Here is a 26,708-nt window from a genome sequence, read left to right as displayed (position 1 = left end):
CTCATCGCCTCTGCTAGTCCTTTGTCCTCGGCTCTTCACCCTTGCACTTGTCTCATTGTCTTGCATCGTGTCTCTGCAGCTCCACGCCGCCGCCGCCCTCGATCATCCGCCCCTCTATTCCATTGTCTCACCCTTGGTTCAACCGGCCCGCGTACATCATTTCAGAACCACTAGCCAAGCCTACTATCAAAAGATTACGCATTCCTCTCGTAAACGACCCGACTCCTGACGGCTCTCCGTCCAGCTTCTACCAGCCTTCAATGCGCTCAACTTAATCCCTAATAACATAATCTGTCCGAAATCGCGGAGTCTGGTACCCGCTTGCTTGCTCGAGCTTACATTTGCCGAAATCGTCTGTATAGCGAATCACTTAGCGTCCAGCGTCTTTCGATTGTCAATCACCTGTCATAAGCTGCCTTGAGTTTATTCACCACGTCAAGCACTGTTGAATCACCGCCAGACTTAGACTTGAAAACGCCTACCTTACTCCTCGACACCTTTACGTTTCGCATCGCCCATTCGTCGTATCCGTACCGAGTGTCACTTCGACTTGCCAGCCACAGCCAAGGCATAATGCGTTCTACCTTGGTCCTCGCCCAGCTGTCCCTGTTCTTGACGTCTGTTCACGCCTTCTTTCCCTGGGACGTATCTGAGCATTGTCCATTCGAAGGTGGATGCAGTTCCCACAAGAGGGACTTGAAGGATCAAGATGCCCTTGGATCTGATGTCGTCGATGCCATCAAGGCCATCAACTTTCCCGGCTTCCATGTCGGCCCTCAAATTACAAAGGAATCTTTGGTAAGTCGAAATATCCTGATGAATACTCAGAAGTGGCTTTGGGATCCTGGTCAAACCACTCACCAAAGAACAACATGAAACTTTGAGCCCAGGGTCGCTAACGTAAAGCCTTGTAGACTGAAGAGTCCCAATCCGAACGAGTTGCCCGTGAGGTACAACGTCTTTCCCGCAAGTATGCGAGATTCCAGTCCGCTGCTATCCGAGAAAGGGCATCCAAGTCTAAGAGACAGAGCCTGTATCGCATTGTCACAGCGGCGGACACCACTCTCAAGACCGCAGCCGCCGTCGCTCAGGATGGTACCGACTTTTCCTACTTTGCTCAGGTCAAATTAGGCTCCAAGGAGAAGCCTCTATGGATGCTCATCGACACCGGAGCTGGAACTAGTTGGGTTATGGGCAGCTCCTGCACATCGTCGGCTTGCGAGAAGCATGGTTCATACGGCCCTACGGACTCGGACACGTACAAACCAAAGGGGGAGACCTTTGCTGTCGCCTACGGGTCGGGTTCAGTCAAAGGCGACAAGATCACCGACACTGTTTCCTTCGCGGGCATGAAGTTTGACTTCCAATTCGGCGTGGCCAACGAGACGTCGGATGATTTCAACCACTTCCCTTTCGACGGCATATTGGGACTTTCCATGGCGGGTGGCGAGACCGAGAACTTCATGCAAGTTGTCAAGAGTTCCGGCCAACTTCCTGCAAACATTTTCTGTGTATATCTCAACAGAGCGGCAGATGGACCGAACACGAGCGAAATCAGCTTTGGTACCTGTAACACCGAAAAGTACACTGGCAACATCACTTACACCGGAGTTGGAAACGACAACGGAGACTGGGCAATCCCTCTTGATGGCATTCAGTACGACGGCCTCAAGTCTGGCGCAGCTGGCAAGCTCGCCTATGTTGACACCGGTACCTCTTACGTCTTTGGACCTCAGAGCGACGTCGCTGCCTTCCATAAGAACATTCCTGGATCTACCTCGGACGATGGCACGACGTACAAGGTGCCGTGCGACAGTAACAAGGATGTAACATACACATTCTCGGGTGTTAGCTATGTCATCTCCCCTAAGGACTGGAGATCCAGCCCTGCAGCAGACGGTACATGCACCAGCAACATTTACGGCCATGAGGTCGTAGCGGGAGCCTGGCTTTTAGGAGACGTCTTCCTCAAAAATGTCTATGCTGTATTCGACAAGGACCAAAAACGCATAGGTAAGTCGCCACTATCATGGTCATCTCATCACCCTCGATACTAACCGTTATCACTTTAGGATTTGCGACTAGAGTCGACCCTCCACCAGTAACTAGCACCGCAATTGCTTCGGCCACACCGGCAGTGGTTAACAACCCTGGCCAAACGACTGTTGTGTCAGCTGTTCCGACGAGCGGTCCCGCCCTTGGTCTGGGAGGCCATGAGACTGCCACAGGGAGCGCCGCTGCGCAGACCTCACCCGCAGCCCAGTCAGGGGCTGCATCATATGCCTCTATCACTCACATCAATGTGGCCGCTGCAGCATCTTTATGCTTGTTCGCTATGTTGGGATTCTTCTGAGGAGTTTAAGTTTTGTTCAAGTGCGGCGATCTTGGGATTGCAGATATGGATGGGAAATTGGATGGTTATGTGCACATGATACCCCCTGGGGACCGACACAGACGGGCCCCTACAATTCGGCCATTGTAGATATAGATATAACTTGTAATGGTAAATAAAAGCGTCTGATTCTTTGCGGCTATATTTTGTCTCTATTTCATGCTGCTTATTCAGGTGTTGAGTCTCTCTATGCCTTTATGCTCCCATGTAGATGTCTTATCGGCCGACACTACGAAATGCTTTCTTATTTGGAGAGAGCGATTTTATGTGTGAAGATCTTCATCTCTGCTTGCGGGGAGTTCAACATCCGAAAATGGCTAAACCAGAAAGTAGCGTCAATACCATTTCGTCGATGCTCCGTAGTGCATACATCACTACGTGACTGTGTATACCTCGTAAGTCATCACGTTTCGACAGAGAAAAAGTTGCGAAATCCGTCTTGTTAAAGAAAAATACTGTTTTTGTTTTGGCAATTCCTACGCCAATCCCAATTGTCGCGTCTACCAAAAAACGAAAGAAAGAGAACACCATAATGTTTAAATACCCTGAATACCTTACTTGGTCTACCAAAAACCACGGTGTTATACAACGGTTCCGGGGTTTGTCTATAACCCATTCTCTCCCGTCTCTCCACAGCGCGCCTGGAACGCGATGGGGGGCGGCTAGCTGGTTTCCTACTCTTACTCTAGACGATACAAACAACCCGGTCTTCTTCATCTTTTTTGTTCTTTAATCATACAGTGGTTTACATGCACTTTGCAGGTCCGCCGTCACCTGAGGCTGTAGTTAGTTGACCAGATGATCCTGAGGAACGGTGTGATTTTGGTCAAGGGGAAGGGGGGTTACAACATACTGCTAATCATCTTGGCGACCGCCTGTATGAGACTAATCACCATGACAACGGTGCCAAACACAATAATAGCGGCGGCGACGTACGTCTTCCACGAGCGGGTGGTGAGCTTGATGTAGCAGAGCGGGGGGAGGATATACGCAATGGCGCAGGCGGACGTGGCGCCCACCAGCTCGAAGACGGCGCCGACGTCGCAGGTGAGCAGGCTCATGACCATGGCGGAGACGACGAGGGCGGAGCTGAAGATGAGGTGGAGGTGCATGTTGAAGGGCTCGCCGGGGAAGAAGTAGTTGAACATGACCTCGCGGCAGACGAAAGCCTCGAGGGGTAAAGTGGTGAGCATGTTGAGGCCGAAGCAGAGGCGTGCGATGGTGACCATGACGTTGTCCGAGGGGAAGTTGTTGAGGACGTTGCCGAGCGTCTTGTCGCCGAAGGTGACGAAGCCGGCGAGGGCGACGAGGAGGCAGGCGACCATGGAGATGCCGGTCGAGTAGTGCGTCACGCGGGAGAAGCGGTCTATTGTGGGGGTTTTGAGGGAGCCGTAGATGAGGAGGGAGTTGTGGTGGCATACGAATGCTGATGATCATTTTCATTGCCCCGTTAGCTGAAGAACAGAGGTTGTGTGAGAGACATGCAAAGGTGGACGAACCGAAGGATATCACGCCAATAGCTTCAAATATGCCAGTGTTTACGGTCAGAAGGGCGGGTGTGAAGGAACCCCGGTCAGCCTTGGGAGTGAGGGCTCCCTGGATAATGACAGTCGCTACGATGACACCCATGCTTATGAGAGCTAATGTGCTTGCCTTGGCCAGCTATCAACGAGGACGAGTATCGTGTCAGTATTCTTGTTTCTGGCCCCCAGTTAAGATGCAACAGGCGACTCACCTTTGCAATATCACGGTACAGGGTCAACGGGTAGCTGATTCCCAAGATGAAGATTACAATGACCACCTGCCGGTTCGCCAAGAGGTGGAACACGGGCATTTCGCGTATGTCGGGCCAGATGGCCGTGAAGACGTGGGGTATTGAGTCGCCGACAATGACGCCAAAGGCGACCATGCCGCCAAAGGCAAATGCCCACTGCGCGACCGAGATGGCGATGAGCCCCGTCTTGCCAAAGCAGTGCTCGACCGTCCCCTGAAAGCTGTTGCTCCCCGACAGCTTGCTATTGATGACGATGAGGCAGATGGTCCAGTCCACGACGACGGTGAGGCCGACAAGGAGGACGAGTCCGGCCAGTAAGCCGGCCTGCTTGAAGGCGTAGGGCTGGCCGATGATGCCGGCGCCAATGATGGAGTTGGCCATGTTCATGAAGGCCATCTTGAGGCCAGACTTGGGCCTTGCGCGCTCCTGCTCGGCCCATTCGTGTACGTCGTCGGCATCCTCGCCCCAGGGGCTGTTGGCGAGGGCGACGGAGGGGGCCTCGATGTCTGTGAGGAGGGGCAGGCGGTGGTGGTCGTCGTGGTCGTCGGCGCCGGGGGCGTGGTGGAAGAGGTCATCGTCGACGTCGAAGCTGTCGCGGCTGGCGCGGGCGGAGGAGCCGCCGTTGCTGTTGGTCATTGAGGCGCGGGGGGGCGGCGGCTCGACGATGGAGGGGATGGGGTTGAAGCGGACGCGGTTCGGGGTCCGGGGGGTGCCGGGAGATCGGAGGGACGTGGCGTACTGCTTTGCTGTTACAAAGTACCCCTCGTCACCGGTGTTGGCGGTGGTGGTTATGCCGGCGCCGTGAGATTCATGGTGGTGCGGAAAGAGGGGGTCGTCGGCGAGGAGGCCTCTGTCCTCTTCGCTCGGGCTGTGGTGGGAGTGGGCGGCGACGGCGCCCGGGAGGTGGGAGTCAACTCGGTGGGCTCCATGATTTGGGGCCTTGGCCATTGTAAGTTATTGCGATGTCATCTTCCGTGGAGACAGAAAGGGGGTTTGGCGAGGAGAAGGCGAACGGAATCGCGAATCGTAATGTGGTTTGGAGGCGGTTGTTGGGTATAGCGGGTGCTAGTTGTCGTCGTTCTGACGTTCGTGGACTGTGGTGAGCTTGTGAATAAGGTTGTAGATATCGTGTCCCTTTCGCTACTGCCGGTGGTTCAAACTTCCAGGTTGGAGGGAAAATGAGGCAGGCGTCTAGAGTCGGCTCTCGTTCCGTCGACGTTGCGAGCTGGAGCTTACCTGACCTCAGACGGGGGTACGTACCCCTAGTGGCAGTATGGCACCGTGTTCTCGAAGTTTAGGGGACCGGGAGCTGTCAGCAGTCCGACCAGTCCGCGTCCGCGTAGCCGGCAACGCCGCTGGCAAGGCCCGCAGGGGGCATGGCAATGGGGCTACGGGGAATTGCACTGAGCAGTGTTGTATCGGTATGTAGCCTTTGCCTGTCTAGATGTATGGGTGTACTCGTAAATACCTCCCGATGTATCCGGCTAGTCTTTCTCTGCCTCCCCACCCCAGTTTGCAGTTATCCCGCACAGCATTCGGATATCTTATCTTATCCGTAACTTTGTACCTTCACACCACCGCATGGGAGACTTATCGATGAAAAATATTCCGACCAGGCTATGCGATAACAGCAGCGAGCAGCACGCAACCGCTCAGCCCAGCCGAATCAGACGACACACGACCCCGGCGATAAGCCATTGGACTCTGGAGAGCTTGTCTCACTGTCCGAGTGTTCGAGACCTTTGAGCAGACTATCAGTGTCGACCCCGGATTCGAGTATCTAACCGTGGGGTCCATTGGAGGACGAAGACTGCATTACGTGCTTCCACATCTCACTCGTCCCAGACGCACAGAGACAACCACTCGGCCGGGTCCAGGTACCTTTTACCGACTGACAGGTCCATGACACTCGCTTGCAGCTCAGCTCAGTCGTGATTGATCAGCCTCATGGCTACCGTGCCATAGCCGCTCACTCAGTCTAAGTACGTTTGACGTATCTGAGAGAGAGGAAACGGGGGGCACTCACACGAAAATCTTCCCTCACCGGCGGCGGGGAAGTCTTCCCTTTTATTCCCATTCTGGCAGCACCTCACGCATCATCGTCTACGACTACCAGTCCCCCCGTCTTTCATGCCGTGTGTCACTGCTTTTACGTGACCACTTTCCCTTCCACCAAACAACCTTCCTACTCCATACTACGTACCTTACCCAATCTCGAGTTTCACTTCTCGCACAACTCGGCACTATCTGTCGCCTGACACAACCCAATTTGATCACAACCATTTGCGTACCCTTCCACCCCCTTATCTTTATCTTACACTCTCGCACGCAGCGCACGCACGCCCCCGCGCTCCTCGGCTCGGCTGTCGCCCGGTTCCGCCCGCCCGCCCGTCATGGACATGGACACCACACCGGCGCCCTACGGCGACCCCGCCACCGCCGGCCCGGGTTCAACGACCATGCCGGCCTCCTCGCCGTCAGCCAACATCCCTTCCTTCGAGTCACACCCCTCTGCAGCAGCCGCCGTCGGCCAAACAGCGGCACAAGCAGCACTGGGCGCCTCCAATGCCGCAGGCACCGCCCAGAGTCGACCATGTGACATATGTCGTCAGCGCAAGACGCGCTGCGTCCGCGAGGAGGGCCGTGATAAGTGCGTCATGTGCTCCTTTCACGGCCAGCCGTGCACATATCTCCGCGGGCCGCTCCCGCGCAAGCGCCGGAAGGCCACCGATCCCCCGGAACATCGCCCCTCGACCAATGGTTCCGTCTCTGCAACCTCTGGTCTTCCACCTGCTCCCGTCCCGCTGGATCCCCAGGATGAGATAACGTAAGTGATGTGACATTCCTCTTATCGTACCTTCATCTTCCCGTCGTCTTGAACTGCCCTCGACGCTGGTCTAGACTCTCCAGCCTACCTCACCCTACGATACCTTGCCTTTCCTATGTCTCATTGTATCACGGTACCTCGTCCTTCCTGAATAGTCTCATTGCCCCCTTCTCATTGGCTCATGCCATCAACCTTTTCCGGCTGTCCAGTGTCACGGGTCCGTCCTCATACACCTATTCGTCTCTCTCTCTCTCTCTCTCTCTCCCTGGCCCAGTAAAGAATCTCACTTTCTCCCCTCTCCGTCTCTCTCAAGTCACCCAGTCTAACGGACCCACAGGCATCCGTCTCCCGAACTGCTTGAGGCCCTGTCACCGTCTCTCGCCGGTTCAGAACACCACGTAACATTCAACCAACCCGTCTCCCTCCTAGACGGCACCCTCGGTCTCCATCTCAAGACCCATTCCCAATACGTCGGCAACACAGACTACCGGGAACCCTCCCTCCTAGACCTCCATCGTCCCCAAGACCCGGCCGTCAGGTTCGTCCGCCGCCTCGACGACTCAACCGTCTTCCTCATCCACCGCGACCGCGAGACCTCGTCAGAACCCCAACGAATAGCCGACCTCGACGCCATAGAAAAGGTCGTCCACCCACTCGGCTCGACCCTCGTCAACCTCTACTTCCGCATCGTCCACCCTAGCTTCCCCATCCTCCACAAAAAGGTCTTTCTAGAGAAATACGCCCGCTCTTACCATGAGTTCTCACCGCCCCTCCTCGCCGCCGTCTACCTCCTGGCCCTCGACTGGTCCTTGTACGACCGCACTCTCGCCACCTCATCATGGCAGCCAGACCAGGCCGCCCTCGAGGCCCTCGCCCTCCGCACAATGAGCGACGACATGAAGCGCCCCAAGATCTCCACCCTCCAAGCCGGCCTCCTCATCCAGCAGCGCTTCCGCAATAACACCTGGACCTTCACCGCCCAGCTCATCGCCCTCGGCCAGGGGCTCGGCCTCCACGTCGACTGCAGCGACTGGGCCATCCCGGACTGGGAAAAGGGCCTGCGCCGCCGCCTCGCCTGGGCTCTGTTTATGCAAGACAAATGGGGTGCCCTCGTCCACGGCCGGCCCTCGCACATCCGCCTCGACGAGGACTGGGACGTCCGGCCGTGCTGTATCGAGGATTTTCCTGAGAACGCCGCCGATGAGGAACACGATCCCGAGGGCAGTGCCGAGGTCGTTGTCGGGCGTGAGCTGTTCCTGCGGCAGATTGAGCTGTCTCTCATCCTTAGTGACGTGCTCGGCACGTTTTACACGGCCAAGGCGACCCGCCGCGGTGGCACTCTCGACCAGATCGGCACCGTGGGCGTCGCCGAGCTCGCGAAACCTATTGTCATGATGCTACGGGAGTGGTACGCGAAACTCCCTGAAGCCCTCCAGCTCCAAGAGACACGACTCAAAAAGCTCTCTGCGAATGGTAAGTTCACGCTCCCCTCCTCCCCATGAAAAGCATTCACTAACCCATTACAAAGGCTCCCTCCACCTCTCCTACATCTCAATAGACCTCGCCCTCCACCGCTCCCTCGTCCGCAACGTCTCCTCCAACGCGCCCGACTCCCTCCGCCACGCCATCCGCACCGGCGCCCGCGCTCGCCTCGCAAACGCCTCCAACATCATCTCGAATCTGCAAATGGAGCACATCCAGTCCTTTTGGGGCTTCGCCGCCTCCGCCCAGCTCGCCGCCATCGGCTCCTTTGCGGGGCTGCTGTGGGCCACTTCGGACGACGACGCCGAGGCCATGTACTACGCCGACCGCGTCGAGGAGTACCTCTGGAGCCTGCGCGTCCGAGCCCAGGCGGCGCCGTTTGCGAGGGAGGCGTTGAGGATGTTGGAGGCTGATGTGGGCGGGTTGGGGGCTGTGAGGGCTTCTGCGGAGATTAAGATCTAAGAGGAGCTGGAGGTGAGATTTCTGACCTGGTCCGGGAAAACTCTTCTTCCCTTCTTACGGTCATGAGTTTATGTAGAAAGTGGAAACATGTACAATGATTATGGTCATGGCTGGCGAAATCTGGATTTGGTATATCAAAAAAGGGGGGGAGGGCGGCGAGGTGGGGAGAACACTTGCTTTGGGGTGCTTATGTTACTTACTCACATAGTCCGCGTGGTGTTTGCATAGTTTTGTCTCTTGGATACCCGTAAATCACTTCGATAGAAGAAACAAGAACCACGTCTGTGTGTATGTTTGTAACATCATTGCGCGTGAACCCTGGCGAACGCTCTCCAAACTACGAGTATCTAAGTCTATAAACCAACGTCTAGTCAGCGCTTGTAAATCCAGATTCAAGTTATCAATATGGAGCTAGACATCACTCAAATACGAGACCGCACTCTACCCCTACTCCACGGTGCCTCTCTCTCTCTCACTCAGTCGCAACAACGAGCAAATCATCAAACGGCCCAACTACATCCCCCTCCGCAACCAACATCCTGACAACCCTCCCCTTCACGGGACTCCCAATCTTGATCTCCATCTTGTTCGACTCAATCCACACGAGCGCGTCCCCAACCTCGACCTCGTCCCCCGCCTTCACCTCGCACTTCCAGCACCGGCCCGGCATCTGCGCCTTGATCCTCTCCCCTACAACCCCACCGTCGCTGCTACCGTCACCATCCTCCCCAAAAATACCGTGCCGTTCGCGCTCGCTCTCTGGCGGGTTATACGGCTGCAGCAGCTCCTCCATAAACGGCACGTTGCGAATCGCCTCGGCGCGGAGGTTACGCGTAGCTTCAATATCGGCTTCGTTGGCCGCCAGCCACGATTCGTATTCTGCGAGGTCGAGGCTGCCTTCTTCGATGCGGACGAGGTCGGAGATGCGGCCCTGTGTAATGGCGGCGTCGAGGTCGGGCTCGGGGATGGAATAGTAGGATATCCGGTCAAAGAGGCGGAACATCCACGGCTGCTGCTGTTGTCGCTCTCCCGCGGTATCCGTCCTGCTGCCAGTGCCGCGCGAACGCGATACTACAGCGGAAGCGGCAACATCATCCCAGATCGGGACCGTCCGCCCGACGAGCTGGTACCCGCCCGGCGAATCCATGCCGTAGATGCACATATACTGCCCACCGATCCCCACGGCGCCGCGTGGCGTAAAGGAGCGGGAGGGGTTATATTTCGTCCCGAAGAGGCGATGGCGCGGGTCGAGGGGCACGGCGCAAGGGGACCCGAGAAACACGTCGCCGAGGCCGAGGATAAGGAAAGTTGCGTCGAGGAAGATGCGCTCGACGTCGGCGGGGGAGGGCAAGGCGTTGAGGTGGCGGAGGAAGTCGACGTTGCTGGGCAGCCAGGGGGCCGTGGCGCGGATGGTGGCGGCGTAGCGGGCGACGGCGGCGCGGGAGACGCTGTCGTCGAAGGCGAGGGGCAGGTGGAATGTGCGGGAGGGAATGGAGGGGGGGATGGCGACGTCGCCTAGGGAGGCCTCGTGGGCGCGGAGGACGGAGAGGATCGTCGCGGGGGCTTGTTTGGGGGTGTATTGGACGTGGAGGGTGCGGACGCCGGGAGAGAGCTCGAGGACGTGTGGGATCGGGTGCGTCTTGTGGCGGGCGATGAAGGAGAAGATTTGGAAGCTTTGGCGGAGGGAGAAGACGTCTTCCGTGCCGAATTCTAGGAGCATCGCGTTGTCGCCGGCCTGGCGGACCGCGATGCGGCGGCCGGCGCTGCCAATGTCGCCGAGTAACGGGTTTGAGTCGGGCGTGGTCGGACTGTTGGCGAGCGGAGTGACGTCCACCACTAAGGGCGTGAGCTCGGCGATGGAGCGTTCGAGAGCGGCCTCGAGAAAGAGTGCGTCGTCTACGCCAATGGGCTGGAGCTTGACCTTGTCGCCGGGGCGGAGCTGGCCGAGCTTCCACATCTCTGCCGAGGCGACGACGCAGAAGACGACGAAGCCGCCGAGGCTGGGCCCGTCGCAGGTGAGGATGACGGCCTCGTCACCAGTGAAGCTGACGCTGCCGACCGAGTAGGGGCTGTCGTGGATGTTGGACGGGTGCAGGCCGGCTTCGCCGCCGGTTTGGCGAGCCCACTGCGGTTTGGGGCCGTCGAGGCGGATGCCGACGCGGTTGCTGTTGTAGTGGACGATCCACTCACCGGCGAAGAGGGTGTTGAAGCCTTGCTCTGTGAAGTGCTCAGGTGCCGAGTGCTGTCCGGGGACGACGCCGATGGACCAGTTTGCGTTGCCCGGGTCGGATGGGATGGGGGTCGCGGGGCCGGAAGCGGTGGACGGCAACGTGGCAGTCAGGTTACCCACGGGAAGCAGATCGCCGGAGCGCAGGTTCCGTCCGTTGTGGCCTCCAACCTGGCCCAATGCGAAGGTGGAGCGGGAGTTGAAGATTTCGGGAACGGCGACACCCCCGCGGATGGCAAGGTAGCTGCGGTACCCGGACGTTGCGCCGCCGATGAATAATGTCTGGCCCCTTTTGATAGAAAAGACGGCGTTCTGTGAAACAGACTCCTTGTCGATCTTGACTTCGGCGGTGGCGCCAGTTACGGCTACAACGGCGTCGCAGTGGAACAAAAGGCTGGGACCGTAAATGGTACACTCGAGCCCGGCGGCGCGGGAGTCATTCCCAACCAACCTGTTTGCGAGTCTGAAGGAATAGTCGTCAAAGGGCCCGGACGGCGGAACGCCCACGTGCCATAACCCCTTGCGGCCTGGGAAATCTTGGACAACGGTGAGGGTGCCGGGGTCAACGACCTCAAAAACGGAAGATTCGAATGTGAAGGTGTTCAGGGATGTCGTTGTGAAGTGACCAAACTTGAACATTTCTGACGCGACAATGTGGCGAACGTAGTTCAGATTTGTCTCAACGCCAGTAATGACCGTCCTCTCCAGAGCGTCAGCGAGCTTGGCGATCGCTGCTGTTCGGTCCTCGCCCGTCGCAATGATCTTGGCTACGAGCGGGTCGTAGGACGATGACATCTCCATGCCTGGCTCAACCCATGTATCGACGCGTACATCGTCAGGAAAAGAGATATCCAGAAGACGGCCTGGTGAGGGGCGGAAGTTCTGGAGCGGGCTCTCAGCATAAATACGCACCTCGATCGCAGCGCTGGTCACCTCGAACCCTTCTGGCTTGTCAAAGATGTTCTTGCTGTCGCCAGACGCCACGCGGATCATACACTCAACCAGATCAAGACCAGTCACAGACTCCGTGACGGGATGCTCAACTTGCAGGCGAGTGTTGACCTCGAGGAAGTAGAATTCCGAGGTATCCACGTCGTAGATGAACTCGACGGTGCCGACGTTGCGGTATTTGACAGCAGAAGCAAGATTGACAGCGGCCTTGCGCATCCTTTTGCGCACATCGAGTGGTACAAACGTGGCAGGACTCTCCTCAATCACCTTTTGGTTCCGCCGCTGCAGGGAACAGTCTCGTTCGCCGGCAGACGTGACGTTTCCCTCTCCGTTGCCAATGACTTGTACCTCAATGTGCCTAGCACGCTCGATAAAGTGCTCCACAAAGACTCCAGCGTCACCAAAGTTGGCCTGCGCCAATCTCTGGACGCTTTCAAATGCCTCGACCAGTGACGCAGCGTCGTCGCAGCGCTTGAGTCCGATGCCACCGCCGCCCGCAGTACTCTTGAGCATTACGGGATACTTGATGCGGTCCGCCTCGGTGAGCGCCTCGTCGGCACTTTTGAGCAAGTTTTTGCTGCCCGGCACGACGGGTACGCCCGCCCCAATGGCAACTTCGCGAGCGAGGTGCTTCAGGCCGAGCTGCCGCATCTGTTCAGCAGTCGGTCCGACCCAGACCATACCCTCGGCTTCGACGGCTGAGGCGAAATCGGCATTCTCTGCCAAAAAGCCGTAGCCCGGGATGATAGCATCAACGCCGGCCTCTTTCGCAAGAGAGATGATTTGAGAGCCGTTGAGATAAGTTTCCGAGACGGAAGTGCCCTCCAATGGAAGCGATACATCAGCGTTGCGTACGTGAGGTGAGCGAGCATCTGTAGAGGAGTGAATTGAAACAGTCTTGATGCCCATGGAATGCAAGGTCCGGATGATTCGGACGGCGATCTCTCCACGGTTGGCGATAAGAACGGTCTTGATGTCGCGAGTGTTGGGATTGCTGTCAAGATGGGAATCCTCTGGGGACAGAGACTTGATGAAAGCACGCCAGCCTCCAAACTCTGTGATATCTGTGGCACCTTCTAACCCATAGGGTTCACAAATGAACCCAGGAGCCCAGCTTCCATCGACCAGCTCGACAGAACCAATGCCCAGAGGCGAAGGCACAGTACTTAGAAAACTGCCGACCTCCGTCGTGGGCATACTCCAGACTTCGACCTGAATGGCGCTGCCGCCGGCTTGAACGCGCTTTAGACCGGGCTTCTTTACCGTGCCGCCGGTATCAAGGGAATAGAACTTGTAGCTTGGGGATGTCGTCGTGGCCGTCTCTAGTGTTCCTCCACGAGACGTCAGGTCTTTGTTCAAGGGAAAGCCCGTAAGGTGAGCACCTACCACCACAAGACGAGTCGTCTTTGGCTCGCCCGCGGCAACGGCGTCAGATTTCCGTGCCTCGAGTCTCTCAATCTTGGTAGCTCCAAGAGGTCGAGGGGCAGTGCAAAGCCATTCCCGTGCCAGCGAGAGCAGTTTCGGCTCGTCCCACGTGGATGAGATCAATGTAATGCCAAAGGGGAGTCCGTCGGATCTGAAGCCAGCAGGGATTGCCAGGGCGGTCCAGTCCATGAAATTGACAAAATTGGTATATGTGCCAAGATAGGCGTTCTCCTTGATCGGCTCCCTGGCGAGATCCTCAATGGTCGGGAAGGTAGGAGACGTGGGAACCAAAATGGCGTCGAAATTGCCGAATCGGTACTCAATCTCGCGGGTCAGCTCCTGTCGCAGGTACTCTGACGCGAAGAGGTCCGCGGCGTTGAAGTCCTTGGCCTTAAGGATAATCTCCCGGACGGTAGGGTCCATCTTGTCTCCGTTTTCCTCGATGAAGTCCCTGATGGCGGCGTAGCGTTCCGCGACCCAGGGGCCCTCATAAAGCAAGCTAGCAAGTCTGAATAGCGGAGAGAAGTCCTTGGGCTCCAGCATCCAACCAAGGGTCTCGGCCTTCTCCAGGGCCTTTGCGTAGGCTACAGACTGTTCAGTCTTTCCGAACCATGGAGGATCATCACAGATGGCCATGCGATGTCCCTCAACCATACTTGGACCGTCTGGCCGAGCCCTTGAGAACGAGTCCTTGGGGTCGAAGCCCTCGGCCAGAGCCAAGACCGTCTCGGCATCATCGACTGTGAGTGCAAAAATGGACACGCAGTCGAGGCTGCGACATGCGGGCAGAACTCCAGTCGTGCTGAGGGCGCCTCTAGTGGGCTTCACTCCCACAAGGTTATTCAGACCGGCAGGCACACGACCGCTGCCTGCGGTATCTGTACCAAGAGAAAAGGGAACGACGCCTCTCGCAACGACAACGGAGCTGCCAGAACTCGAACCGCCACTGACCCTGGCGGGATCAAAAGAGTTGCTCACTGGACCGTACGGTGATCTGGTACCGACAAGGCCTGTGGCAAACTGATCGAGATTCGTCTTGCCGAGGACGATGGCACCGGCAGCTTTGAGACGGTCAATGATTGCGGCATCTTGGTCGACAGGGCCATTGGCAAAGCTGGGGCACGCTGCGGTTGTGGGGAAGCTGGCGACGTCAATGTTATCCTTGGCCGCGAAGGGGACGCCGAAGAGCGGTAGGGAAGCACCGGTTAAGCGTAAGGATCCGGCGTAAGCCCACTGCTGCTCGATTTGAGACGGGGTGGCCAGGGCTATCCAGGCGTTGGAGTTTAAAGTGGCCTCAGACTCTCGAAGCGACAAGAGTCGGCTAAGGCCGTCCCCAGCTTCTTGAGCATCTCTCCATTCCGGAATAGTGAGAGGAAAGGTACCTTGGGATGTGGAGCCTATAAGAGAGTGTAAGCCCATGTTCATACCAAAGTAGCCATGTACCCCTTAAGCGATCGGTATGACCCGAACCAGAAGCACAGGGCAGGAGGATGACATCAACGCACCCATAGTATTATATGCCAAAAGTGTCAAAATAGATTAGAACAATGTCGTATGAAAAACAACGCTCAATGCTGCTCGTCTCTGAAGCAAGAAAGTACCGGTGGGACTGGATCTTAATCTCGTTTTATGATGAAGTTTTTCTCATCCACGGTGTAAGTTCATGAGTGAGGCCGTCGTCCTACTCAGATGTACTCATCGGCGAAGCCTGCGGGCAGTCATAAGGGTTGCCGGCGGGGCCTGGTGTAGTCGTCGTTGATCCATCCAGATCAATCAAGACGGGCGTTTGAAGAAGATGGCCGGACCAATGATGAGAGCGGTATCGGCTTATCGAAGTGATTATGATAGTGCGAGACAGGCGTGTACGAATGACAAGGGAGAAGTTCGATGGGAGGCGTTTCGGCCGAGTGGACGGATAACACAGGCTTTGGAAAGGTGGTGATGCGTCGTGGGGGTATCATTCGTGATCTTGGCTATGGCATGTATCTGTATCTGGAGATATTCTATTTTCTGGGGATATTTGCGACAGAGCTCGGCCAGCCCGGCGGCTGTGGGGTTGAGAGAGGGCCGGCGGCCGGTGAAGTTGACATTTGGATGTCATTGTTGTGAGACGACGGGTTCCCACAGCTGGCGCCATCTGTTCTGATGGAGTTTGTGTCAATTTGGGAGGTCCTGCAGGATTACCTAATTTTGGACGCTGATTAATTTGCGGGGCGGGTCTCGGGGCGGGGGGTCCGCGTTTGGAGATTGCCGTGGTGCTGTGGCTTGGCATCGTGGCGTCTAAGAGAGGGAATAATCCTCCCAACTTCCCACCTCAAGACTCGAGTCCCAAACCCAGTTACCCAATACGATGGCCCACCCAGTGTTGCCACAAAGTGGCACAGTTCTGTTTCTGACTTCTGCGCCTGTCAAAATTCCCCGCGTCCACGGCGCCATCGGCTGCTGCGTCTCTTCGCTTAAAGTTCGCACGGATCAAAGTGGAGGCCGAGACGGATTTCTCGCTTTCGCTGGCATGACTCCTCCAAAGAGGCTCCAACAAGATCCATCATCCATGCGCTGTGGGCGGGAAGCGGAGACGAGACGAGAGTTTGCTTCCTTCCGATACACTCAGCCCTTTTTTTGGTCCTGGCCAGTGTTCCTTTGCCCCTCTCACTCAAACAAAAGCTTACGTCGTCTCATCTCACTCATCTCAACATTTCCACGCCAACGGTGCTAGGTCCTCACGGCAGTGTAGGCTTCTTTGGCTTTCAACACCTGCTTACAACGGCTGCCAAGACCGACTTGAGGATTCACAAGTGTGGGTTCCCACTTCCCAGGCATTCTGTGACGAACTCTCGCGTGGCTTGGGCATCTATCGAAAGCGAGAACGGGGACTGGGCGACCGCGTCTGAATAGCCGCCTGTGGACCAGGTCTTGGATGTTTCTCAGACCAACAAGCGCACTCAATCTTTGGTACCAGTGTATCACCACCTACTACCGACCTACCATCAACTGTCTCGTGACTACCAAAGTCCTCTCTTTTCTCCGTCTATCCGCCAGTCTGCCTACCAAACTTCGTACTGCTCACCGTCTTTCTTCTCGGAAATGGCGAGGGATTCATTACGCCAAAACGTCCCCGGTCGTACAACCAAATAGACGCCGCTTCGGGCAGACAACCGACGCCCCCCGCCATCGTCATTGGCCAATCTGCAGGGATGCGACTCGAGTCGACAAGGATCCCATCTGAGCCCGGCGCTTGCGCCTCTTCCCCATCACATATGGCTGCCCAAAATAGCCAACCATAACTGGAGCTGCCTGCGACGAGGGGGTGTCCTCCTGCGTGCGACGCATTCCTTCCTTCAATCGCGTCTATTGTCTGTTCCTCCAGTCACACTGCATTGCATATATGTCTGTCTAGCGGCGCCTCTTCAGACGGCCACCCAGAGACTCCAGTTTGGATAAACCCCTCTCACAAAAAACCAGCAACTCTAACCGTTGCACCACTTGCAACCTAATCTATATAGCCGCCATCCCTCTCTTTCCTACATCTCGTCGATTGCTGGTTTCCCCCCTCTTTCTGAACTGATTTGACTCATCCCGGTGATTCCAACAGTTCGGGAGGCTAAGGTCGTCACTTGACCCCTGTACGACCCAACCTGCTGGCTATCTAGGCTGAGCCGCAGACTCATCAACTTATACCACTCTTCCGGGTCCAACATTGGCACATCACGTGGTCACGATGGCTACTCAGACTGGAACCGCCTCAAGAAGGCCAAAGCTGTCGTTGAGCATCAAGACATCACCGGCACCTCACACAAGAATCAACAAGTCCTTTTCCGTCATCGATCCCAAGGACCCAACCACCTTCAACACCCTCTCCAACGTCTATGTTACCGCCATTGAGAGGTCGACACCCACCGCGTCAGAACCGCTCACGGCCATCAATACCTCCCAGCCACAGCCCTCGCGCTTGCAGAATGGTTCAAAGACACCCCAACTACGCATCCAGACGCCCTACGCAGTCTCCTACCCCGAGACGCCATTGACCGCACACCCTCTCTCGCCCGGCGTCGCAATGGAGATTACCTTTCCGAGCACCATGACAGCCACCCCGCCTCTCTCTGCGGGCCCCGTAGAGCCCAATCAAGGTCCCCAAATGTTTGGCTTCTCGCCAATCGACACCAAGACGCCCCTTACAGCAATCGGCTTCATCACCAACCAACCGGAGCCGCGCTCGCAGAGGAAACGCAATAACAACCTGACCCTTGTTGGCTCAAAGCTGCCTTACACGCATCCTCGCTCCCTCCACAGCATCCTCCGCAACTCGCCTCTCCCTCCGCCGAGTGCCAAAACCCCCATCTCACCGCGCCGGCAGTCCTTGCGCTTGCAAGAAAAGGCGGCCCGCCGTGTAGCCTACAACAGCCCCATCGAGCAGACAATAACAACGGAAACGTACACAAAGTCCCACATTGACCTGCTCGTCGAGGATGTCGTTTCCCCGGCATCACCGGCGGCAGCGGCAGCAACAGCAGCAGCGGCGGCGGCGGAGACGGCACCGGCACCGGGCCAGGAGGAGGCCAACACGGTGCTGGACCTCGCCATGGCGTTCACGAGCGACGAGACCCGCGACGGCGGCATGACGCCGGGGCCGTTTGAGGAGATGCGGCGTCGGATGGCGGGGCTGGCGGCTAATTCGCCGCCAGTCAGCCCGTCCGGCGGCATCAGGAAGCGGACCAAGCGCAAGGAGAAGAAGAGGCGGTGGGTGTGGACGATTGGGAACCAGGAGGAGGACGAGGAGAATTTGGGGGGTGCCGTGGCGGCTTTGCGGGCGGCCGAGGCGGCGGCAGCAGCACAGACGCCGGTATTGTCTATCCCTCAAAGGAAGCCCGTGGTCGCTCCTCCCCCTCCCATTGTGGAGGTGCAGACCTACGGCGATCTCCCGACGCCTAGCGTCGAGACGTTTGAGGAGGCCGCTGGGGAGGCGGAGGACGTTGAGATGTCGGATACAAGTAGCGTCTCATACTCGTGTTCCGATCGGGGTTTGACGCCTGGGGATATGGAGATGGACCTGACGACGCCGACGGTGCCGAAGCGTCTCGTTTCACAGTGCGACAGGCTGGGGTCGGCGGACCTGATTAACCCGGATACTGGGAGTCGGCGGGACACGCCTATACCTCCGGATATGGTCGTCCACTGATGGGAGTGCGAGCTGCTTAGAGGAAGAGGAGCTGGTGTGGGATCTAATTCGGTTGAGGTTGGACTGGACTTGACAAGAGCAAATTGCATCTGCGTGGTGTTTAGGGAGCGTCATTTGATCAATGGTGGTTTTTTATGTAGGATTATGTACGTGTACTAGTGGAGGTTATCATGAGAAACACGACGCACTATGAACCATACCCTCGGTACTCTCTGCTCGATGACTGACGTTCCTCCGCGTGTTCCAGCCATGGCCTAGCAAGACTGGGAAGAGCCAATGCTGAGGTTTTCGGACACCAGAACATGCTTTCTGGTACCGGCATACAAATGGGAGCTTGGACGAAAAGTGGCGCGAACTTGTGGCGGCTAAAAGACCAGTCTGGCCAGCGATGAATTCACAAACCAACAATCTTCCCTGTCTGGGTATCACCCACCAAGATGCGATACTGCGTATATCAGCAGCCGACAACAAAGCGATGAACGGAAAAGTTGAAACGACAAAACGAAAGATGAGCCTGGCGACGTGAACAACACAGTGTTGGTTGTGTAACAGCAGAGGTGATTGAAAGCGGGGGGGGGAATCAATGATGAAAATGTGGACTGACGGAACGCTGGAGCTTGGCTTGCGTAACATCCGGCAAGGTGGTTTATTTTTGCTGCTGCTGTTACCAAAAAAGACAGGCCCTGTCAACGCAATCGTCGCTTCTCTCCTCCCGCCGGCCGGGACAAGCGGCACCCCATGTTCCATGCCCTGTCAGGTCGTGGCTGTCCAGTGAGCCGCCCGGAAGGTTTGCGATAGACTGACCTCACACTTTTTGACAAACCTGGACGACGATCAGGAGCCGCCTCGGGTACGATGGTATCTACTGTACGGATACGCATATGTTGGCTTATCTGTATTGCCTGGGATGGACAGATTGATACAGTCGAGAACAGTTTCTCCAAGGAATGGGTAGATGAATCCTCTCTTTCGTCTGAATACGAAGAAGATGAGCTTATGAAATCCACATTTCACCCAACCGACATTCATGAGCCGGACCAAACGTTCCCCCTCATGCCCCAGGACTCCAGCTGTCAAGCCAGCACAAGCTCAACGAGGAGTGAGCTAATCGCAAGAGCCAAGGGGCCGGGGTGAAAGGCCAATGAACACGCGGCCCAGTCCATGTTGTTTTCCCTTTGCCAGCCATGTACGCAAGCACATTTTGCGATCCCTACTGCAGATCGGCCACAGGCTTGCCGCATCGTCTTTTGTCACGCAGTCCATTGAAACATGCGGGAAAACAGGAAAATTGAGCAACTCTGATGAATAGTAGTGTAGGGCGCTTTTCGCCTAAAGCCATGCACCAGCCCAGTCCAGCGAGTCCCATTCAATAAGTAAGTAATCCAAAAAGGGGGCTGCAGTCATACTAGACCTTGGAGCCATTGAGCGTGGAGCGTTCCAGCCACGGTGGCAGAGGGAGAGTCCTACCGCGTCTCTAGTCCTGGCAACTTGACCCGGAGGAATGTTTGTGGCTGCGAATTATCATGAACATGTCAATTCATCGGGATGTACACCAGTGATACTAGGTGTCAGTGAAGCGACAGCGCGCAATAGGCACGGAAGGTAAGGGAAAAGCGCAGGGCAGGCCGGGGCAAGAAGATGGGAGTGACGGCTACGCTTGGACCAGGCCAAAGTACCGGAAACTTCTTCCGTCATAGGGGGGCCTGTAAGGAGCCGGGGGCTTGCTTCGGGGGTGGGGCCGCGCCTGGCTGTTAGTGGGCTTTTTTCCCGCCATCAAAGTCGCAAGTTCGCAAGACACGCTACGTCATTGACCATCACAGCCTGCTCTGTTGCTGCACCCACAAGCTGCAGCTGAAGGGACAGAGGTGCTAACCCAACCTGAGGTAATGTACACCATGTACTAAGTAGGTAATCATGGTGAAGCGAGCTAGCTGGCTAGAGCTGAAGGGGAGCTATGAGGCAATTGGAGGGGCTCGTTTCCCACCTCGTCCATTTCATGGGATTGCCGGTTGGTTAGGTTCCCTTTCCCCCCCCTTTGCCCTGCTGGTCTGCTGGATGATCTGCATCCCTATGATTATATCCCTATCCCCCGAGACCTTTAACCTCCGCACATTTCGATCTTGCCTGTGTGGTCTTCCTCTGCTCAATTCTCTTTGCCTTTTTGCTCTTTCGTGTTTACCCGAACACTAGGCAACTGATTTGGATCTTTGACAGCGTAGTCTCAGCTACGACTGGTCTCTAATCTTCATCCACATCCCAGACAATAACACCCTAGAGAATCAGGCGTTGTCCATGGTAGCAAGATGAACTACGACGAACACACGGTGCCGACCGGCGGCCAACACTACAGCGGCCGAAACCGCATCCCCAACATTCACGAATTCGTTGCCCAGCTCGACAAGGAGAAGCGCGAGCGCGACGCTGCCATTGAAGCCGAGGATAAGGAGCACGCGAGGATCGCCAAGGAGGCTGCCCGCCAGCAGCAACAGAACGGCAACGCCACACAGCAGCAACAGCAACAGCAACAACAACAAAATCTCCAAGACACAAAGGATCATGTCCCCGAGAAACCAAAAGGTGCTCGCAAGAAGACCAAGACCGTGCGGGATCCCGTCACTGGCAAGGATGTCGAGATTGAGAACCCAAAGGAAAACTTCAAGGACGTTGTTGAAAACCCTCACGTGAGATCATCCCAGAATCCTTCGTTTCTCGCCGGGCATCAAGTCCCGCCCGCTCTGGAACCCGTGCTAACACGACAATTGGCAGATATCCGTCCCCAACAAGAACCTCGGAAAGGACGCTACAGTCTCCACCTCCCCTAACCAGTCCGGCGAGGAGTACCGATGGGCCCAAGATGTCACGGCACCGCCCGACCCCGTCGAGCCCGGTAGCACCACCGACGTGCCCATTCACAGCGAGAAGACCAACGTGAACTTTTTCCACACCCCCAGCGTCAGCTACGAGCCCATGTTCGAGCACCTCGAGAGACGCGGCAACATTTTGTGCGCTGCTATCTTCTTCGCCATCGTCATTGTCGGCAAGTTCTTTGGCGGCTCGCTCTATGGCCTGCTTCCTCTCGGAGCTTGCGTCGCCTCTGGCGTCTTTCTGTGGATAAAGGACCTCATTACGCAGGGGAGAAACACCGAATGGTCTAGTGAGCAGGCGCGTGGCGAAACAGCAACCGTCAACCTGGTCCCCGAATCCGTCGAGGTGCGTGGTACTCATTTCTGCACAGCGATGACATAAGCTAACAAAGCTCAGTGGATGAACACCGCCGTCGGCATCATGTGGAATCTTATTAACCCCGAGATGTTTGCTGGCGTTGCCGATACTCTCGAGGACGTCATGGTTGCCTCAGTGCCCGGCGTCATCGAAAACGTGCGCGTTGCCGACATTTCGCAGGGCAGCAACCCGCTCCGTATTCTCAGCTTGCGCGCCCTTCCCGATAGCCACGTCAAGGACATCAAGGACGAGGCCCACAAGCAGAACCAGAAGAACACTGACCCCAACGAACTGGCTGCCATGGAGCAGGCTGGTGACTTCTACAACCTGGAGGCCTCAGTTGCTTACCACGCGAAGCCGTCTGGCTCTGACGTTTCGTCAAAGGCTCGCAACATGGGAATGCAGCTTGTCTTTTACCTCGGTATTCGAGGTCTCTTTGGTGTCCCCCTCCCAATTTGTAAGTGCACCAAAATAATCCATGTCTCTGGCTTCATCTAACGACTCGTAGGGGTCGAACTTCAGGGACTTGTCGCCACCGCCCGTATCAGATTGCAGCTTACCCCTGAACCGCCTTTCCTCAAGACCCTCACTTTCACTCTGATGGGTATTCCCAAGGTTCAGGCTGGTTGCACGCCAATGATTGAAAAGGGAGTCAACATTCTGAACCTGCCTCTCATCTCCAACTTTGTCAACTGGGCCATCGGCACCGCCGCTTCAATGTACGTCGCTCCCAAGAGCATGACTCTTGACTTGAGCAAGATGCTGCAAGGCGACGACATCAAGAAGGAGACGCTTGCGCTCGGACTACTGTTCATCCGCATCCACAAGGCAACGGGCCTCAGCAAGCAAGACCGCCGGGGCAGTGAGGGTGGAGGCTCCGACCCCTACATCACCGTCGCCTGGAGCAAGTTCTCCAAGCCCCAGTTCTGTACCCGTGTCATCCAGGATGATCTCAACCCCGTCTTCGAAGAGAGCTGTGGTCTGTTGGTCACAGCCGACTTGATCAAGGCGGATGAACAACTTTCGGTTGAACTTTGGGACAGCGATCGCTCATCTGCGGACGATGTCGTTGGCAAGGTCGAGTTGAGCATTCAGAAACTCATTCAGCACCCCGGCAAGATGTTCCCCCAGGTTTCCAAGCTTGCCGGCGTCAAAGCCGAGACCTCTATGCCTGGCGAGCTGCACTGGGAGGTTGGCTTCTTCGGCAAGACCCAGTTCCGCAAGGCTCTTCGTACCGATGGTAAGGACGTCAACCTGCCTCCTGAACTGAGGGACAAGAAGGAGCTTCAGGACGAAAAGGGCACCATTGAAAACGACATGGAGGATGCTGTCGAGCACACTCCTCCCGACCCTCTCTGGCCCTCTGGCATTCTCAGCATCGTCGTTCACCAGATTGTTGGATTGGAGCTCGCCAATGTGAAGGGTTCCAACGGCAAGCGCAAGGGACGCGAGTACGAACCCGCGCGCCTCGACGCTGGCGAAGTCAAGGAGGAACAGGGCAGCAAGCTGCCAAGTTCCTACTGCACAATTCTCGTCAATGATGAACTTATCTACAAGACACGTACAAAGGCGGTCTCCTCGCAACCCATCTTCAACGCCGGTACCGAAAAGTTCATCCGCGATTGGAGGTCTGGCATTGTGACAATCACTGTCCGCGACTCCCGCAACAGGCAACACGATCCCATCATTGGCGTGGTCCCTCTAAAGCTTTCCGATATTTTGCGATCTGGAAGTGAAGCCACAAGATGGTACCCTCTCGATGGCGGAGTTGGATACGGAAGAATCCGCATTTCCCTTCTCTTCAGGTCTGTTGAACTGCGTCTGCCTCCTGCTCAGCTTGGCTGGGATGTGGGTACATTCGAGTTCACGTCTCAGCAAATCACTGCTGCTGGCTACGGTAAACTGAAGACCAAGATTCGCCTTCGTACTGGTGGCAGCTCTTCTAGCATCAAGCGAGACGCTTGTAACAAGCTGGAGGAGCAAGACGGCTTTTCCTGGGACATCAGTGGCGATGAGAAGCATGACAAGATCCGTCTTCCTGTTCGCTACCGCTACAGATCCCCAGTCTTCTTCGAGTTTTACCCTCCCGGCAAGCGTCATGCCGACGCATTTGCGTCACTGTGGCTCCAGGACTTCCCGGATTGCGAGGAACGCGACTTTGATATTCCCATCTTCAACTGCGACAAGGGTCTGCGCCTGTCACAGAACTACATCACCCAGGACAACTTCAAAGACATCCCTGACATGAAGATTGAAGAAATTGGTCGACTTAGATTCAAGGGTCGTTTCTCCACTGGTACCGATGGTGATCACGTCAAGTTTGTCACTGACAACGATTCGCGTGAGACAATCGAGACCTGGGAGGCCTGTTTTGCGGAGGGAGTACGAGGCGAGGAGGTCCGAGCCGAAGTGCCCCCTGCTGTTCAGAAGCTGCATGACGAGTCTCTTACCCAAGGCCGCGATGTCCTAGCTCAGACCGACCCGAATGAGAAAGAGAAGTGGCTCTCCAAGGACGGAACCGATTGGAGCACTGCCTTTGGAAAAGATCCCACGCAGATGATGGGTGGCGATAACGAGAATCAGGAAGACCTGAACTCGGAGGGACGTGATGCTTTTGATACGGATTACGACGATGATGAGAACAGCAGTGAGCCGGATCTCGGGCTCACAGACGCCAGCACTAAAGACACCAGAGCGAGCAGCAACGGCACACGTCAATCAACAGACAGCAACGCGAGTGCGGCTCCCTCAGACGCATCTCAGCAAAGCAACGGAAACGGACCTGTTGCCGCCTACAAGGACTACAAGAGCAGGAGCAGAGACCTGCACCGTCAACATCGGGGTCTGATGCAGTGGCGTCCGATGCGTAATGTGCAGTTCGCCAAGGACGAGGCCAAGTTTGCGATCCGGAAGATTACCAAGATGGGTGCTCTCAACGGTCGCAAGCCCGATGTCGAGACCGAAGTCTAAGTCCGTTCTTTTTGTCGAGAGAAGAGGAACAAGGGGGCCACGCGACAACGGCTGGGGTTACAGGAAACAGGGTACAGTCCGTTTTTTTTGACAGCCTTGGTAATGTTTATGAAGTATACCTACATGAAATAAATTGCGATGAATGGGAGGAAGGCGTTTGGAGGTGTATCAGTAGTCAAAGCAGGCAAATAATAGTTTTGAACAATTCTCGACCGTGATTCTGTGTAAGTCATGTCTCCGGAAGAACGTTTCGAAAAAGTCGAGTTATCAGTAGGCTAATCTACCCGCGTCTATTGTGGTCTATCTAACAGAGTCTAGAGGCTTTCTTCTTTATCACTCACGTCTGTCTTCCCCTTTCCACGTCCACCGAACCCCCATCCGATCTGGTTCGCCATCTTGACATTGACCCCAAGCTCATCGGCATACGCATACACCAGACCGGGATTCTTCTGGAACCACCGACCGCACATGATCACATCCAACCCCTCCTGAAGGAACCCCTCCGCCATGGTCCCCGTACTGATCCCACCCACAGCCGACACAAGCATCCTCTCCCCGACAACCTTTTTAATCTCCTTTGCGAAACCGGCCTGGTACCCGGGTCCGCCCTTGATGCTCGTCGCCTGCAGCGGATGAATCCCGCCGGAGCTCACGTCCAGCAGGTCGACGCCCCGCTCCGCGAGCAGAGGCGCCAGCCTACACGAGTCGGCGAGCGTCCAGCTGTGCGGGACGAGGTCCGTCCTGTCGTCGAACCAATCCGTCGCGCTGATGCGGACGAAGAGCGGCATCGTGTCCGGGATCGCGGCGCGGACGAGGGAGGTGATTTCGAGGACCAGACGGGTGCGGGTTTCGAAGGAGGAGGAGCCGTAGGCGTCGGTGCGGGCGTTGGAGATTGGGCTGAGGAATTGGTGGAGGAGGTAGCCGTGCGCGGCGTGGATTTCGACGACGTCGAAGCCGGCTTGGACTGCGCGGCGGGCGGCGGCGACGAAGGCTTCTTTGAGGGATTCGATTTGCGGGAGGGTCATTTCCTTGGGGAGGGGGTATGCGTCGTTGAAGCGGAGGGGGGAAGGGGCGTAGACTTCGTCTGGCCAGCCGTGTGCTTCGGGGGGGGAGGTCGCGTTGGCGTGGACGAAGGGGGCTACGGTGCTCGCCTTGCGGCCTGCGTGGGAGAGCTGGATGCCGATCTTTTGGGACTGGGAGTGGGCGAAGTCGGTGATGCGGCGGAGGGGCGGGATCTGGGCGTCGGACCAGAGGCCTAGGTCTTGCGGGGTGATGCGGCCTTCCGGGAGGACGGCGGTGGATTCCATCAGGGTTAGGCCGGGCCCGCGTTGGAGGATGCCGCCCAGGTGGGTCAGGTGCCAGTCTGTTGCTAGGTTTCCGGCTGGGGGCGAGGCGGAGTATTGGCAGAGGGGGGCGAGGAAGAGGCGGTTCTGGAGGGTGAGGGAGCGGATTTTGAGGGGGGTGAAGAGTTTTGGGAGGGGGGTGGTGGTGGTTGTGGTGGAGGGGAGGATGGCTGTTCCGGAGGGGGGAGATTGGGATGGGGTGTAGTAGGGTGCGTTCTTTGCTGCTGGGTTTTCGATGAGTTCGAGGGGGAGAGGGGTTGGTGATTTGGTGGCGTGGGAGGTCATCTTGAGAGCTGGGTTGGATGTTTGGAGGTGAGGATGTAAGACGAGGTTGGATGGCGGGATAAGGGGCCTATTGGAATGGAAATGAGAAGTTGGCACTTTTATACTGAATAGCGAATTCGATTCGACTTCAAAAGCTTCATCTTAGACTTGGTAGATCGTGTGTTTTGTCAGC

At 56.5% G+C, this 26,708-nt stretch overlaps 7 protein-coding genes across 7 annotated transcripts; 4 read left to right on the top strand and 3 right to left on the bottom strand.

The window, feature by feature from the left end:
* Window positions 1-573: 573 nt before the first annotated feature.
* Window positions 574-2,353, top strand: CCOS01_03260 (eukaryotic aspartyl protease; the record flags this gene model as incomplete). The annotated part of the gene is made up of 3 exons (XM_060451446.1): window positions 574-798; window positions 915-2,013; window positions 2,073-2,353. The coding sequence occupies 3 exons, from the start codon at window positions 574-576 to the stop codon at window positions 2,351-2,353; spliced, it is 1,605 nt and encodes a 534-aa protein (XP_060317711.1).
* Window positions 2,354-3,137: 784 nt separating this feature from the next.
* Window positions 3,138-5,114, bottom strand: CCOS01_03259 (transmembrane amino acid transporter; the record flags this gene model as incomplete). Its single annotated transcript, XM_060451445.1, has 4 exons — window positions 3,138-3,166; window positions 3,246-3,818; window positions 3,892-4,054; window positions 4,128-5,114. 4 exons carry the CDS (start codon window positions 5,112-5,114, stop codon window positions 3,138-3,140), a joined length of 1,752 nt encoding a protein of 583 aa, XP_060317710.1.
* A 1,445-nt stretch (window positions 5,115-6,559) lies between these two features.
* On the top strand, window positions 6,560-8,937 carry CCOS01_03258 (fungal specific transcription factor domain-containing protein; the record flags this gene model as incomplete). Its single annotated transcript, XM_060451444.1, has 3 exons — window positions 6,560-6,993; window positions 7,331-8,466; window positions 8,522-8,937. The coding sequence occupies 3 exons, from the start codon at window positions 6,560-6,562 to the stop codon at window positions 8,935-8,937; spliced, it is 1,986 nt and encodes a 661-aa protein (XP_060317709.1).
* A 472-nt stretch (window positions 8,938-9,409) lies between these two features.
* On the bottom strand, window positions 9,410-14,959 carry CCOS01_03257 (urea carboxylase; the record flags this gene model as incomplete). Its single annotated transcript, XM_060451443.1, has 1 exon — window positions 9,410-14,959. One exon carries the CDS (start codon window positions 14,957-14,959, stop codon window positions 9,410-9,412), a length of 5,550 nt encoding a protein of 1,849 aa, XP_060317708.1.
* A 2,299-nt stretch (window positions 14,960-17,258) lies between these two features.
* Window positions 17,259-18,716, top strand: CCOS01_03256 (uncharacterized protein; the record flags this gene model as incomplete). Its single annotated transcript, XM_060451442.1, has 1 exon — window positions 17,259-18,716. One exon carries the CDS (start codon window positions 17,259-17,261, stop codon window positions 18,714-18,716), a length of 1,458 nt encoding a protein of 485 aa, XP_060317707.1.
* A 2,303-nt stretch (window positions 18,717-21,019) lies between these two features.
* Window positions 21,020-24,908, top strand: CCOS01_03255 (C2 domain-containing protein; the record flags this gene model as incomplete). Its single annotated transcript, XM_060451441.1, has 4 exons — window positions 21,020-21,397; window positions 21,483-21,926; window positions 21,978-22,395; window positions 22,447-24,908. The coding sequence occupies 4 exons, from the start codon at window positions 21,020-21,022 to the stop codon at window positions 24,906-24,908; spliced, it is 3,702 nt and encodes a 1,233-aa protein (XP_060317706.1).
* A 314-nt stretch (window positions 24,909-25,222) lies between these two features.
* On the bottom strand, window positions 25,223-26,536 carry CCOS01_03254 (uncharacterized protein; the record flags this gene model as incomplete). Its single annotated transcript, XM_060451440.1, has 1 exon — window positions 25,223-26,536. The coding sequence occupies one exon, from the start codon at window positions 26,534-26,536 to the stop codon at window positions 25,223-25,225; it is 1,314 nt and encodes a 437-aa protein (XP_060317705.1).
* Window positions 26,537-26,708: the final 172 nt, after the last annotated feature.

This window comes from Colletotrichum costaricense, assembly GCF_030867565.1.
Source record: "Colletotrichum costaricense strain IMI 309622 chromosome Unknown Scaffold_3.1, whole genome shotgun sequence".
Taxonomy (NCBI): domain Eukaryota; kingdom Fungi; phylum Ascomycota; class Sordariomycetes; order Glomerellales; family Glomerellaceae; genus Colletotrichum; species Colletotrichum costaricense.
This window is presented reverse-complemented; position numbering and strand designations above follow the sequence as displayed.